Source organism: Oncorhynchus nerka, linkage group LG19 (assembly GCF_034236695.1).
Source record: "Oncorhynchus nerka isolate Pitt River linkage group LG19, Oner_Uvic_2.0, whole genome shotgun sequence".
NCBI classification, from domain to species: Eukaryota; Metazoa; Chordata; class Actinopteri; order Salmoniformes; family Salmonidae; genus Oncorhynchus; species Oncorhynchus nerka.
In genome coordinates this window covers 42,582,265-42,598,237 of record NC_088414.1, presented here as the reverse complement: position 1 = coordinate 42,598,237, position 15,973 = coordinate 42,582,265, and the positions used below count along the sequence as shown (strand labels likewise).

At 45.9% G+C, this 15,973-nt stretch overlaps 1 protein-coding gene across 1 annotated transcript in view; it reads left to right on the top strand.

The window, feature by feature from the left end:
* LOC115120273 (short transient receptor potential channel 4-like) overlaps positions 1-15,016 on the top strand; it is a 129,265-nt gene extending 114,249 nt beyond the window's left edge. The window contains exons 11-15 of the mRNA XM_065005056.1: positions 44-239; positions 2,765-2,959; positions 7,712-7,753; positions 13,914-14,003; positions 14,189-15,016. Coding sequence (XP_064861128.1) covers positions 44-239; positions 2,765-2,959; positions 7,712-7,753; positions 13,914-14,003; positions 14,189-15,016 — 1,351 coding nt within the window. The remainder of the gene's footprint in view (positions 1-43; positions 240-2,764; positions 2,960-7,711; positions 7,754-13,913; positions 14,004-14,188) is intronic.
* The last annotated feature ends 957 nt before the right edge of the window (positions 15,017-15,973 follow it).

Genomic DNA, 15,973 nt, shown 5'->3' with positions numbered 1-15,973 from the left:
CTCCCCCTCCCTCCCTCCCTCCCTCCCTCCCTCCTTCCTGTAGGTTGTTTGAGACTCTCCAATCTCTGTTCTGGTCTATCTTCGGTCTGATCAGTCTGTACGTGACTAACGTAGATGCGGACCATCAGTTTACAGAGTTTGTAGGGGCCACCATGTTTGGAACCTATAATATAATCTCCCTGGTGGTTCTACTGAACATGCTGATCGCCATGATGAACAATTCCTATCAACACATCGCTGTGAGTACTACTACAGCTATACTACTACTATACTACTACTATACTACTACAGCTATACTACTACTATACTACTACTATACTACTACTATACTACTACTATGCCACAGCGATACTACTACTATACCACTAATATACTACTACTATACTACAGCTATACTACTACTATACTGCCCCTATACTACTTCTATACTACTTCTATACTACTGCTATACTACAGCGATACTACTACTATACTACTACTATACTACTTCTATACTACTTCTATCCTACTACTATACTACAGCTATACTACTACTATACTGCCCCTATACTACTTCTATAATACTGCTATACTACTACTATACTACAGCGATACTACTACTATACTACAGCTATACTACTTCTATCCTACTACTATACTACAGCGATACTACTACTATACTACTACTATACTACAGCTATACTACTTCTATACTGCCACTATACTACTTCTATACTACTTCTATACTACTACTATACTGCTACCACACTACTTCTATACTACTTCTATACTGCTACTATACTACCGCCATACTGCTATACTACTACAATATTACTACTACACTACTACTATACTACTACTATACTACAGCTATACTACTACTATATTACAGCTATGCTATACTACTACTATATTACTACTGTGCTACAGCTATACTACATCTATACTACTACTATACTACAGCTATACTACAGCTATACTACTTCTATACTACTACTATATTACAGCAATACTACAGCGATACTACTACTATACTACAGCTATACTACTACTACATTACTGCTACACTACAGCTATACTACTACTATACTACAGCTATTCTACTGCTATACTACTACTATACTACAGCTATACTACTACTATACCACAGCGATACTACTACTATATTACTACTATATTACTACTATACTACAGCTATTCTACAGCTATACTACAGCTATACTACTGCTATACTACTACTATACTGCTGCTATACTAGAGCCATACTACTACTATACTACTACTATACCACAGCTATACTGCTACTATATTACTACTATACTACTTATATACTACTTCTATACTACAGCTATACTACAGCTATACTACAGCTATCCTACTACTATACTGCAACTACACTACTACTATACTACTGCTATACTACAGCTATACTACTACTATATTACAGCTATACTACTACTATACTACTACTATACTACTGTTATACTGCTACTATACTAGAGCTATGCTACAGCTATACTACGTATTTACTACTACTATACTACAGCTATACTACTACTACATTACTGCTACACTACAACTATACTACGTCTATACTACTTCTATACTACTACTATACTACAGCTATACTACAGCTATACTACTACGGTCCTACTACTATACTACTACTATACTACTGCTATACTACTACTATACTACTGCTATACTACAGCTATACTACTACGGTCCTACTACTATACTACTACTATACTACTGCTATACTACTACTATACTACTGCTATACTACTGCTATACTACTTCTATACTACAGCTATACTACAGCTATACTACTACTATATTACTATATTACTAGTATACAATAATAAACAACTCCTACCATCACATAGCTGTGAGTGCATTCTCTGACTACATGCTCTGATTACATGCTCTGACTACATGCTCTGACTACATGCTCTGACTACATTCTCTGATTACATGCTCTGACTACATGCTCTGACTACATGCTCTGACTACATGCTCTGATTACATGCTCTGACTACATGCTCTGACTACATGCTCTGATTACATGCTCTGATTACATGCTCTGACTACATGCTCTGATTACATGCTCTGATTACATGCTCTGATTACATGCTCTGACTACATGCTCTGACTACATGCTCTGATTACATGCTCTGACTACATGCTCTGATTACATGCTCTGACTACATGCTCTGATTACATGCTCTGACTACATGCTCCGAGTTATCTATTTCAATAAATGTGACAAGTAGGTGCTATTCTATTTTGAATTCCCTGTCTCTCTTGTCTCAGTCTCAGGCAGTCTTCTTCTTTTAAACATTTTCTTCATCCGTTGTTCAACCTCCTCTCTCCACACACCTCTGATTTATCACCCTCCAATGTGTGTTCAGCCTTCTCTCTTGCTCATGCAGTCTGTAGTGTATTCTGTGTATTTAATATTCGTTGTAAAACATAATTTGTCATTTTAGTTGTTTCAGCTCATTTTTCAAAGTCAACTCAACAAAAAAAATGACATTTTTCAAAACAGTGTGTTGACCTTCTGCCTTAAGATTTGAAGGCAGCATTGTTACAAACTTTTTTAAAGTTGAATTAACACTTATATTATTTACAGTGTTCTCTATCCTGAGTGAAAACCCTGATGAAGGCTAGGCTTAAGACCAAAAAAACATGTCGGTTGTACTTTTAACAATAATAAAAGTATGTTTATCCCTGTCCAATGTCATCCAAGAGTTTCTGAATTTCCTCTTAATTTCAACCTATGCAGGACCACGCAGACATTGAGTGGAAGTTTGCAAGGACCAAGCTGTGGATGAGTTACTTTGAGGAGGGGGGTACTCTACCTTCTCCCTTCAATATCGTACCCAGCCCCAAGTCAGTGTGGTACCTGGTGTGTTGGACCAAGAGACATGTCTGTAAGATGCCCCACTCCAAACCAACTGACACCTTCGGCACCCTGGGGGTGAGTGAGGACAGATATACCCACACAGTCAGGAGGCAGGCACCCTGGGGGTGAGTGATAACAGATATACTCACACAGTCAGGAATGCAGGCACCCTGGGGGTGAGTGATACCAGATATACCCACACAGTCAGGAGGCAGGCACCCTGGGGGTGAGTGATACCAGATATACCCACACAGTCAGGAGGCAGGCACCCTGGGGGTGAGTGATAACAGATATACTCACACAGTCAGGAATGCAGGCACCCTGGGGGTGAGTGATACCAGATATACCCACACAGTCAGGAGGCAGGCACCCTGGGGGTGAGTGATACCAGATATACCCACACAGTCAGGAGGCAGGCACCCTGGGGGAGAGTGATACCAGATATACCCACACAGTCAGGAGGCAGGCACCCTGGGGGTGAGTGATACCAGATATACCCACACAGTCAGGAGGCAGGCACCCTGGGGGTGAGTGATAACAGATATACTCACACAGTCAGGAATGCAGGCACCCTGGGGGTGAGTGATACCAGATATACCCACACAGTCAGGAGGCAGGCACCCTGGGGGTGAGTGATACCAGATATACCCACACAGTCAGGAGGCAGTCACCCTGGGGGTGAGTGATACCAGATATACCCACACAGTCAGGAGGCAGGCACCCTGGGGGTGAATAGGTGACACACACACACGTACACACACACACACACACACACACACACACATGCACGTACAAACACACACCCTTGATAAAGGTGAGCAATAATGACTCTGTATAAAATAAATATTTCAAATAGTGAGCTACAGTGGTTCTTCCTTTACATGTTTGAGCCGTGACCGTTAGTGGGATTCAAACTAGCGACTTGTCAGTTACTGGCCCAACGCGCTTAGCCACGAGGTGACCTGACCTGATAACTACCGTGGCTATGGCTCCACAGGATGACAATTCCCCCATCCCACAGGGCACGAGGTTACCTGACCTGCTAACTACCATGGCTAGGACTCCACAGGATGACAATTCCCCCATCCCACAGGGCACAGGGTTACCTGACCTGCTAACTACCATGGCTAGGACTCCACAGGATGACAATTCCCCCATCCCACAGGGCACGAGGTTACCTGACCTGCTAACTACCATGGCTAGGACTCCACAGGATGACAATTCCCCCATCCCACAGGGCACGAGGTGACCTGACCTGATAACTACCATGGCTATGGCTCCACAGGATGACAATTCCCCCATCCCACAGGGCACGAGGTGACCTGACCTGATAACCACCATGGCTATGACTCCACAGGATGACAATTCCCCCATCCCACAGGGCACGAGGTGACCTGACCTGATAACTACCATGGCTATGGCTCCACAGGATGACAATTCCCCCATCCCACAGGGCACGAGGTAACCTGACCTGATAACTACCATGGCTATGGCTCCACAGGATGACAATTCCCCCATCCCACAGGGCACGAGGTGACCTGACCTGATAACTACCATGGCTAGGACTCCACAGGATGACAATTCCCCCATCCCACAGGGCACGAGGTGACCTGACCTGATAACTACCATGGCTATGGCTCCACAGGATGACAATTCCCCCATGTCACAGGGCACGAGGTGACCTGACCTGATAACTACCATGGCTAGGACTCCACAGGATGACAATTCCCCCATCCCACAGGGCACGAGGTGACCTGACCTGATAACTACCATGGCTATGGCTCCACAGGATGACAATTCCCCCATGCCACAGGGCACGAGGTGACCTGACCTGATAACTACCATGGCTATGGCTCCACAGGATGACAATTCCCCCATCCCACAGGGCACGAGGTGACCTGACCTGATAACTACCATGGCTAGGACTCCACAGGATGACAATTCCCCCATCCCACAGGGCACGAGGTGACCTGACCTGATAACTACCATGGCTATGGCTCCACAGGATGACAATTCCCCCATCCCACAGGGCAGGAGTTGTCACTGAATGGTTTGATGAGTTTGAAACGGAATGTAAAACCATATACCATTGCCGTCTCACTCACCAGATCTCAACCCAATTGCGTACTTATTGGAGATTCTGGAGCCGTTATCTGAGACAGCGTTTTCCACCACCATCACACCAAGTGATCAAATTTCTTGTCTTAGAATGGTGTCACATCATCTCTCCAATGGAGTTCCAGACACTTGTAGAATCTATTCCACGGTGCAATGAAGCTGTTCCGGAGGCTTTATTAAAAGACTCTTTATGTTGGTGTTTCCTTTATTTTGCCAGTTACTGTACCTCAAACCAAATCAAATTGTATTGGTCACGTACACATGAGTAGCAGATGTTAATGTTGAGTGTAGCGAAATGCTCGTACAAAATACTGCATAGTTTCCTTAAACAGGAGACAGACACCCTGGGGAGAGTAGTGAAGGAGGTTATTATATTCAACTGAAACCCAAAGCTTTCATACGCTGTTCCTCTTTGTGCTGATATGACGTCCTGCCATCCCTCATCACAGGGACATAGTTTTATCCCCAGAATGCAACACACTTTGAAAGGTGGTGACCAACGATAGACACTGACTTCACAAAAAGGATCCGCAATTCTATGCTCTCTCTCTCACACAGTCACACAGAGCGTGTGCACGGGTACGCTTCACGCTACTACATCGTGGTGGCTACACACAGAGCGTTTGCACGGGTACGCTTCACGCTACTACATCGTGGAGCGTTTGCAGCGCTTCACGCTACTACATCGAGCACACAGAGCGTGTGCACGGGTGCTTTCACGCTACTACATCGTGGTAGCTACAGACAGAGCGTGTGCACGGGTACGCTACGCTACTACATCGTGGTAGCTACACACAGAGCGTGTGCACGGGTACGCTTCACGCTACTACATCGTGGTGGCTACACACAGAGCGTGTGCAGACAGAGTGGTAGCTACACACAGAGCGTGTGCACGGGTACGCTTCACGCTACTACATCGTGGTAGCTACACACAGAGCGTGTGCACGGGCTACGCTTCACGCTACTACATCGTGCTACACACAGAGCGTGTGCAGGGTACGCTACGCTACACAGAGAGCGTGTGCACGGGTACGCTTCACGCTACTACATCGTGGTAGCTACACACAGAGCGTGTGCACGGGTACGCTTCACGCTACTACATCGTGGTAGCTACACACAGAGCGTGTGCACGGGTACGCTTCACGCTACTACATCGTGGTAGCTACACACAGAGCGTGTGCACGGGTACGCTTCACGCTACTACATCGTGGTAGCTACACACAGAGCGTGTGCACGGGTACGCTTCACGCTACTACATCGTGGTAGCTACACACAGAGCGTGTGCACGGGTACGCTTCACGCTACTACATCGTGGTAGCTACACACAGAGCGTGTGCACGGGTACGCTTCACGCTACTACATCGTGGTAGCTACACACAGAGCGTGTGCACGGGTACGCTTCACGCTACTACATCGCTACGGAACCAAAACAGGGGAGAAGTTTAGCCTCGCGCTTCAACCCATCACCTTATGCATTACTGCCTCACAAAGGGAGTCTTCATTGTATCCCTAACACTGAAAATAAATCACATTGAAAAGCAATAAAACGTGGTTTTATGGAGCTAAATAAAACCAGTCAAGTGGATCTGAAAACGTATTTATAAACATACATTTTATTGTATTTTTTTCTTCTTAAAACGAATAGCAATACAAAACGAATATAAAAACACAAAACTATAATTGTCTTGGTGGTGACCCATCCATCCATCCATCCATACCGTACATACATGAGGGAGGGAGGGACACACACGATTGAATGTAATGACAGTGCGAACAGCACGACACTGTTCGGTCCTCATTGACTTGCTGTCATAATTCAGACACTTCTACAAACACACAGCTGGTGACCATTATGTTACTCTTCACAACATTTATTCTCTACATGCTGAGAGCCAGATAATGAATCATATCTATCTACGTCTCCCTCTCTCTCTCTCTCTCTCTCTCTCTCTCTCTCTCTCTCTGTGTTTATCTCTCTCTCTCTCTCTCTCTCTCTCTGTGTTTATCTCTCTCTCTGTTTATCTCTATCCCTCTCTCTCTGTTTATCTCTCTGTTTATTTCTCTCCCTGTTCATCTATCTCTCTCTCTCTCTCTCTCTGTGTTTATCTCTCTCTCTCTCTCTGTTTATCTCTATCCCTCTATCTCTGTTTATCTCTATCCCTCTATCTCTCTCTCTCTCTGTTTATCTCTATCCCTCTCTCTCTGTTTATCTCTCTCTCTCTCTCTCTCTCTCTCTCTGTTTATCTCTCTCTCTCTCTCTCTCTCTCTCTCTGTGTTTATCTCTCTCTCTGTGTTTATCTCTCTCTCTCTCTCTCTCTCTCTCTCTCTCTCTCTCTCTCTCTCTCTCTCTCTCTCTTTATCTCTATCCCTCTCTCTCTGTTTATCTCTCTCTCTCTCTCTCTCTCTCTCTCTGTTTATTTCTATCCCTCTCTCTCTGTTTATCTCTCTCCCTCTCTCTCTGTTTATCTCTCTGTTTATTTCTCTCCCTGTTCATCTATCTCTCTCTCTCTCTCTTTCTCTCTCTCTCTCTGTTTATCTCTATCCCTCTCTATGTTTATCTCTCTCTCTCTCTCTCTCTCTCTCTGTTTATCTCTCTGTTTATCTCTCTCCCTGTTCATCTATCTCTCTCTCTCTGTTTATCTCTCTGTTTATCTCTCTCCCTGTTCATCTATCTCTCTCTCTCTCTCTCACTCTCTCTCCTCTTTATAGACGAGAGCAGCAGAGAACCTGAGGAGAAACCGCCAGTACCAGGTGATGTCTCTTACACACACACACACATGCACACTCAGACACACACTCATACAAACACACACACACACACACACACACACACACACACACACACATTCATACAAACACACACACACTCATACAAGCACACACACACTCATACACACACACACACATCCCTTTGGTTTCATACGTTGTTCCTCTTTGTGCTGATATGACGTCCTGCTATCCCTCATGAAAGGGACATAGTTGTTCACACACACACACACACACACACACACACACACACACACACACACACACAACACACACAAGAAAGCATTCTCAGCCTACCGCTGAGCTGGCTCAATGATCAAGTGAACTCTGTGTGTAGCAACACGTACGACTGACTGAATGGTGATACGTTAGCTATGTCTGTGTGTTTGCGCGTGTGCGTAGTCATGCGTGCGTGAGTGTGTGTGATTGTATGAGTGTGTGTGTGTGTGTTTGTATGAGTGTTTGAACAGCACCTATGTCTGACTGAATAGCTGGTTGTCTGTGCGTAAGATGGAGCTACAGTGGATAGCGGGCGTTTTACAGGCTCCGGACCAATTCTGCCATTTTCTGTGTTTTTTTTTTGTTACGCTGATCATTACTTTCTTCTTTACATAATGTCTCTGTTATCATTTCCCGCGAACTACAAAAACAGCTTTCTGGACATCAGAACGGCAATCATTAACCTCGGATGTTCTGCTTACTCTGGACAAGGCCCTAAAACCCGGGACACGGGGAAGGAAGCAATGCTACAAAAGGGGCAGATGGACGGGCAGTCACTGGAGAATAAACTGGATGAGCTCCGCTCGCTAATGAAAAATAACGTCAGAGTGCAAATAAACCGTCTCTACCCTCTATGCAGTCACTGGAGAATAAACTGGATGAGCTCCGCTCGCTAATGAAAAATAACATCAGAGTGCAAATAAACCGTCTCTACCCTCTGTGCAGTCACTGGAGAATAAACTGGATGAGCTCCGCCGGAGAATATCCTATCAACGGGACGTTTAAGAACTGTAATATCCTCAGCGTCCCAGAGTTGTGGCTGAACAAGTACATGGACAATATACATGTAACTGGTTTTTCTCTGCATCGTCAAGACCGTACGGTGAAGTTAGGGGGGTGGGGGGTGTCTCTATTTGTTAAAAATAGCTGGTGTGCGATTTCTAATGTTAATAAGGAAAGTCTCAAAGGTTTTGCTCGACTGAGTTAGAATGCCTAACGATAAGCTGAAGGCCACACTATTTACCAAGAGAGTTTTCATCTATATTTTTTTTGTAGGTGTCTATTTATGACCAAAAATCGATGCTGGCACTAAGTTCGTACTCAACGAAATGTATCGGGCTATAAGCAAACGAAAAAGTGATTTTAATGCAAGGAAACGGAATGATGTTTAAACCCATTGTTACCAGCATACAACCTGTGCAACTAGAGGCAAAAAAAACTATGTATCACCTTTACTCCACACACAGAGACTCATACAATACTCTCTCTCACCCACCATTTGGCAAATCTGACCATAACACTATCTTCCTGTTTCCTGCTTACAAGCAAAAAACTCCAAAAAAGGAAGTACCAGAAAGTGGTCCGATGAAGAGGTTGCTAAGCTACAGGACTGTTTCACAGACTGGAATATGGGGAGGCAGGGAGACAGGGAGGGAGGCAGGGAGAAAGGCAGGGAGGCAGGGAGACAGGCGGGGAGGCAGAGAGACAGGCGGGAAGGCAGGGAGACAGGCGGGGAGGCAGGGAGACAGGCGGGGAGGCAGGGATACAGGGAGGGAGGCAGGGAGACAGGGAGGGAGGCAGGGAGACAGGGAGGGAGGCAGGAGACAGGCGGGGAGGCAGGGAGACAGGCGGGGAGGCAGGGAGATAGGCAGGAGGCAGGGAGACAGGCGGGGAGGCAGGGAGACAGGTGGGGAGGCAGGGAGACAGGGAGGAGGCAGGAGACAGGCGGGGAGGCAGGGAGACAGGGAGGGAGGCAGGGAGAAAGGCAGGGAGGCAGGGAGACAGGCGGGGAGGCAGGGAGACAGGGAGGGAGGCAGGGAGAAAGGCGGGGAGGCAGGGAGACAGGCGGGGAGGTAGGGAAACAGGCGGGGAGGCAGGGAGACAGGCGGGGAGGCAGGGAGACAGGTGGGGAGACAGGCAGGGAGGATGCTAAGCTACAGGACTGTTTCACAGACTGGAATATGTTCCGAATCCATCCAATAACATTGAATGGTTGGCATTACTGCTATTAGCCAATGGAAATGCATTCAATTACAGATTCACTAGATGGGACAACCGATAGTTTTATTTTTTATTTAAAAGGAACGATATCGGCTGATCGATCGTTTGAGATGCAGCCCGTGCAAAAAAAAACATATCTCTAGCTTAAACCTAGGGATTTTGACAGGGATATTTGAATTATGCTAATTAGATTTCCACGGGAGCATTGTAGGTCAAGGGTTGAACAGGTAACATTCACTGGCCAGAAGGATTACCAGGATCTGGAATCAGAGCCTGACCAGCTAGCAGTCTGTAATACCTACATGTTTCAAACAGACCACCATAGTCCCTGTACTCAAGAACGCCAAGGTAACCTGTCTAAATCGCCCTGTAGCACTCACATCTGTAGGCTGGTCATGGCTCACATCAACACCATCATCCCAGACACCCTGGACCCACACCAATTCACATACCGCGCAAAACAGATCCACAGATGACGCAATCTCTATTACACTCCACACTATGGACAGTGTTGTCTATCGGTTGTCTATGGACAGTGTTGTCAATCAGTTGTCTATGGACAGTGTTGTCTATGGACAGTGTTGTCTATCGGTTGTCTATGGACAGTGTTGTCAATCAGTTGTCTATGGACAGTGTTGTCTATGGACAGTGTTGTCTATGGACAGTGTTGTCTATGGACAGTGTTGTCTGTGAACAGTGTTGTCTATGGACAGTGTTGTCTATGGACAGTGTTGTCTATGGACAGTGTTGTCTATGGACAGTGTTGTCTATGGACAGTGTTGTCTATGGACAGTGTTGTCTAGTGTTGTCTATGGACAGTGACAGTGTTGTCTATGGACAGTGTTGTCTATGGACAGTGTTGTCTATGGACAGTGTTGTCTGTTGTCTATGGACAGTGTTGTCTATGGACAGTGTTGTCTATGGACAGTGTTGTCTATGGACAGTGTTGTCTATGGACAGTGTTGTCTATGGACAGTGTTGTCTATGGACAGTGTTGTCTATGGACAGTGTTGTCAGTGTTGTCTATGGACAGTGTTGTCTATGGACAGTGTTGTCTATGGACAGTGTTGTCTTTGAACAGTGTTGTCTATGGACAGTGTTGTCTTTGGACAGTGTTGTCTATGGACAGTGTTGTCTTTAGACAGTGTTGTCTTTACAGTGTTGTCTTTAGACAGTGTTGTCTTTAGTCTATGGACAGTGTTGTCTATGGACAGTGTTGTCTATGGACAGTGTTGTCTATGGACAGTGTTGTCTATGGACAGTGTTGTCTATGGACAGTGTTGTCTATGGACAGTGTTGTCTATGGACAGTGTTGTCTATGGACAGTGTTGTCTATGGACAGTGTTGTCTGTGAACAGTGTTGTCTATGGACAGTGTTGTCTATGGACAGTGTTGTCTATGGACAGTGTTGTCTATGGACAGTGTTGTCTATGGACAGTGTTGTCTATGGACAGTGTTGTCTATGGACAGTGTTGTGTTGTCTATGGACAGTGTTGTCTATGGACAGTGTTGTCTATGGACAGTGTTGTCTATGGACAGTGTTGTCTATGGACAGTGTTGTCTATGGACAGTGTTGTCTTTAGACAGTGTTGTCTATGGACAGTGTTGTCTATGGACAGTGTTGTCTATGGACAGTGTTGTCTTTAGACAGTGTTGTCTATGGACAGTGTTGTCTATGGACAGTGTTGTCTTTAGACAGTGTTGTCTATGGACAGTGTTGTCTTTAGACAGTGTTGTCTTTAGACAGTGTTGTCTTTAGACAGTGTTGTCTTTAGACAGTGTTGTCTATGGACAGTGTTGTCTATGGACAGTGTTGTCTATGGACAGTGTTGTCTATGGACAGTGTTGTCTGTGAACAGTGTTGTCTATGGACAGTGTTGTCTATGGACAATGTTGTCTATGGACAGTGTTGTCTATGGACAGTGTTGTCTTTGGACAGTGTTGTCTATGGACAGTGTTGTCTTTAGACAGTGTTGTCTATGGACAGTGTTGTCTATGGACAGTGTTGTCTATGGACAGTGTTGTCTATGGACAGTGTTGTCTTTAGACAGTGTTGTCTATGGACAGTGTTGTCTATGGACAGTGTTGTCTTTAGACAGTGTTGTCTATGGACAGTGTTGTCTATCGGTTGATGTTATTATAAAATGGCGTCGGATGGGAAGGCTCCAGTTTTACGGGCTACTAACCAATTGTGCTATTTTGTTCGTTTTTTCTCATTGTTTGTAGCTTATTTTGTATGTAATGTTTCTGCCACCGCCTCTTTTGACAGAAAAAAGTATCTGAATATCAGAACAGCGATTACTCACCTCGAACTCGACAAAGATAGTTTCTTTAATGAGTCTGACGCGAAGGATAGACTGCTGATACCGGACCAGGCCCAAATCCCCGTCATTCACCTGAAGAGAAGACGCCGATACAGGGGACCCAGGTCCGGGTGCCTTGTGAGAATTCGTCGGCGAGTGGGTAACCCACCTCTACCATCTGTCCTATTGGCCAACGTGCAATCATTGGAGAATAAAATGGATGAGCTCCATTCAAGACTATCCCATACCAACGGGACATTAGAAACGGTCAAATCTTATGTTTCACTGAGTCGTGGCTGAACGACAAAACAGATAATATCCTGTTGGCTGGGTTTTCTGTGCCGAATCGAGGTCGAAAAGGCTTCTTAACAGCTTCTATCCCCATGAGCCATATGACGGCTGAACAGCTCATGAAATGGCTTTTCAGACTATTTACATTGACCCCCACCACAAACTTTTTTTACACTGCTGCTACTTGCTGTTTCTTATCTATGCAGAGTCACTGTACCCCTACCTTCATCTACATATTACCCAGACTAACCTGTACCCCCATTAGTCACTGTACCCCTACCTTCATCTACATATTACAGACTCTACATAGTCACTGTACCCACCTTCATCTACATATTACCCAGACTAACCTGTACCCCATTAGTCACTGTAGTCACTGTACCCCTACCTACATGTACATATTACCCAGACTAACCTGTACCCCCATAGTCACTGTACCCCTACCTACATGTACATATTACCCAGAATAACCTGTACCCCCATAGTCACTTTACCTCTACCTTCATCTACATATTACCCAGACTAACCTGTACTCCCATTAGAATAACCTACTGTCACTTTACCCTACCTTCATCTACATATTACCCAGACTAACCTGTACTCCCATAGTCACTGTACCCCTACCTTCATCTACATATTACCCAGACTAACCTGTACCCCCATAGTCACTGTACCCCTACCTACATGTACATATTACCCAGACTAACCTGTACCCCTATAGTCACTGTACCCCTACCTACATGTACATATTACCCAGACTAACCTGTACCCCTATAGTCACTGTACCCCTACCTTCATCTACTAATTACCCAGACTAACCTGTACCCCCATAGTCACTGTACCCCTACCTACATGTACATATGTAGGTAGGGGTACCCCTGTAATAGGGTTAGAGGCAGAGAATCCCAGTGGAAAGAGGGGAACCGGCCAGGCAGAGACAGCAAGGGCGGTTCGTTGCTCCAGAGCCTTTCCATTCACCTTCCCACTCCTGGGCCAGACTACACTCAATCATATGACCCACTGAAGAGATGAGTCTTCAGTAAAGACTTAAAGGTTGAGACCGTCTCTCACATGGGTAGGCAGACCGTTCCATAAAAATTGAGCTCTATAGGAGAAAGCCCTGCCTCCAGCTGTTTGCTTAGAAATTCTAGGGACAATTAGGAGGCCTGCGTCTTGTGACCGTAGTGTACGTGTAGGTATGTACTGCAGGACCAAATCAGAGAAATGGTTAGGAGCAAGCCCATGTAATGCTTTGTAGGTTAGCAGTGAAACCTTGAAATCAGCCTTCCATGTTTAATGTTGTTGTTGTTGTTGTTGTTGTTGTGTTCCAGGAGGTGTTGAGGAACCTGGTGAAGCGATATGTAGCAGCCATGATCAGAGATGCTAAAACAGAGGAGGGGTTGACTGAGGAGAACTTTAAGGTGAGGACTGGGTTTGACCTGGAGACTGTCTCTTCTCTCTGCTTGTATGGGAACTGAATCAGAACACCTTGAGTTTAGGCTCAAGTCACTTTACAGTCAAATAACCATTCTGTTCATTTCGCTGTTGTTTTTCCTGGCTCTCTCTCATATAATACCTCTCTTTTCTCCCTGTCCCTTTGTTCTAGGAGCTGAAGCAGGACATCTCTAGTTTCCGTTACGAGGTGATGGGGATGATGAAGACAGGTAAACCTGGTCTGGGAGGTCCGGGGGGTGTTGTTGGGGGTGGTTCGGGGGGGTCTGGGGTTGGTGGAGGGCAGTCCTCCCTAGCCTATGCCGACCGGTCCCTTAAGGTCCCCACCACCCCCCCCACATCCATTGGCCAGCTGAAGAACAACAAGAAGACACTGTTCACCGTAACCGCCTCCATAATCCAGCAGGGCGGCGCTACAGCCTCCTCTCCTCGGCTCCCAGACGCACTTGCCTTCAACGGGCTGAGGCTGGCTAACGGCCTGGCCCCCCTGCCCGCCGATGGTGGTTCCTCTGCAAGCTCCAGAGACAAGCAGGGTCGGAGGAAAGACTTCCCCAGGGACATCACTGATTTTGGGTTGTTCCAGAAACGCCAAAGGGGTGGAGCTACTGGGGTTGGGAATATATACTCTGTGTCCGAGGAGATGGGGGAGACAGGGGAATCGGACGGGGAGGGACGGAAGGGGGAGGCAGGGGAATCGGACGGGGAGGGATGGAAGGAGGAGGCAGGGGGTGAGGAGGGCAAGGGACTGTTGGAGGATAGAGAGAAGGAGGAAGAGGAGGAGGAAGGAGTGAAGGAGGAAGAGGCCAATAAAGGGAGAGGGAAAGAGAGGGAAGAGGTGGAGGAGGAGGAAGAGGAGGAGGAGGAGGAAGAGGAGGGGGAGAGTTTCCTCCATCAGGAGTCAGGTGCTGATGGGGTTGCATCAGGGTCGTCTAAAGGGCGTGGCGAGGAGGAGAGACTTAGGTATGGGAGAGAGATGGAATAGTGGAAGAGACAGCAGAGATATGGGTCACTGCTGGATAGCGAGAGCGACAATCGGAGTGAGATTTCTGTGAGGTGTTATAATCCCTCGTTGGACTGTAATGGACATTTACAGGAAAAGGTTCTGTCACCAAGCAAGTCCAGTGTCAGACAATTTCAGTGTGAAGACCAAAACGTTTTGGAATCAAGACATTTAAACAGAATTCCTTCCTTTCCTTGCATTGGGATTGTGATGTAAACCTATACAAGGCTTGGATATCTACTGTACATGACAAGGCTTGGATATCTACTGTACATGACAAGGCTTGGATATCTACTGTACATGACAAGGCTTGGATATCTACTGTTTGTGACAAGGCTTGGACATGTACAGTTTGTGACAAGGCTTGGACATGTACTGTTTGTGACAAGGCTTGGACATCTACTGTACATGACAAGGCTGGGACATGTACTGTTTGTGACAAGGCTTGGACATGTACAGTTTGTGATAAGGCTTGGACATGTACTGTTTGTGACAAGGCTTGGACATCTACTGTACATGACAAGGCTTGGACATGTACTGTTTGTGACAAGGCTTAGATATCTACTGTACATGACAAGGCTTGGATATCTACTGTTTGTGACAAGGCTGGGACATGTACAGTTTATGGCAAGGCTTGGACATGTACTGTTTGTGACAAGGCTTGGACATGTACAGTTTATGACAAGGCTTGGACATGTACTGTTTGTGACAAGGCTTGGACATGTACAGTTTATGACAAGGCTTAGATATCTACTGTTCATGACAAGGCTTGGACATGTACTGTTTGTGACAAGGCTTGGATATCTACTGTTTGTGACAAGGCTTGGACATGTACAGTTTGTGACAAGGCTTGGATATCTACTGTACATGACACGGCTTGGACATGTACTGTTTGTGACAAGGCTTGGATATCTACTGTTCATGACAAGGCTTGGACAT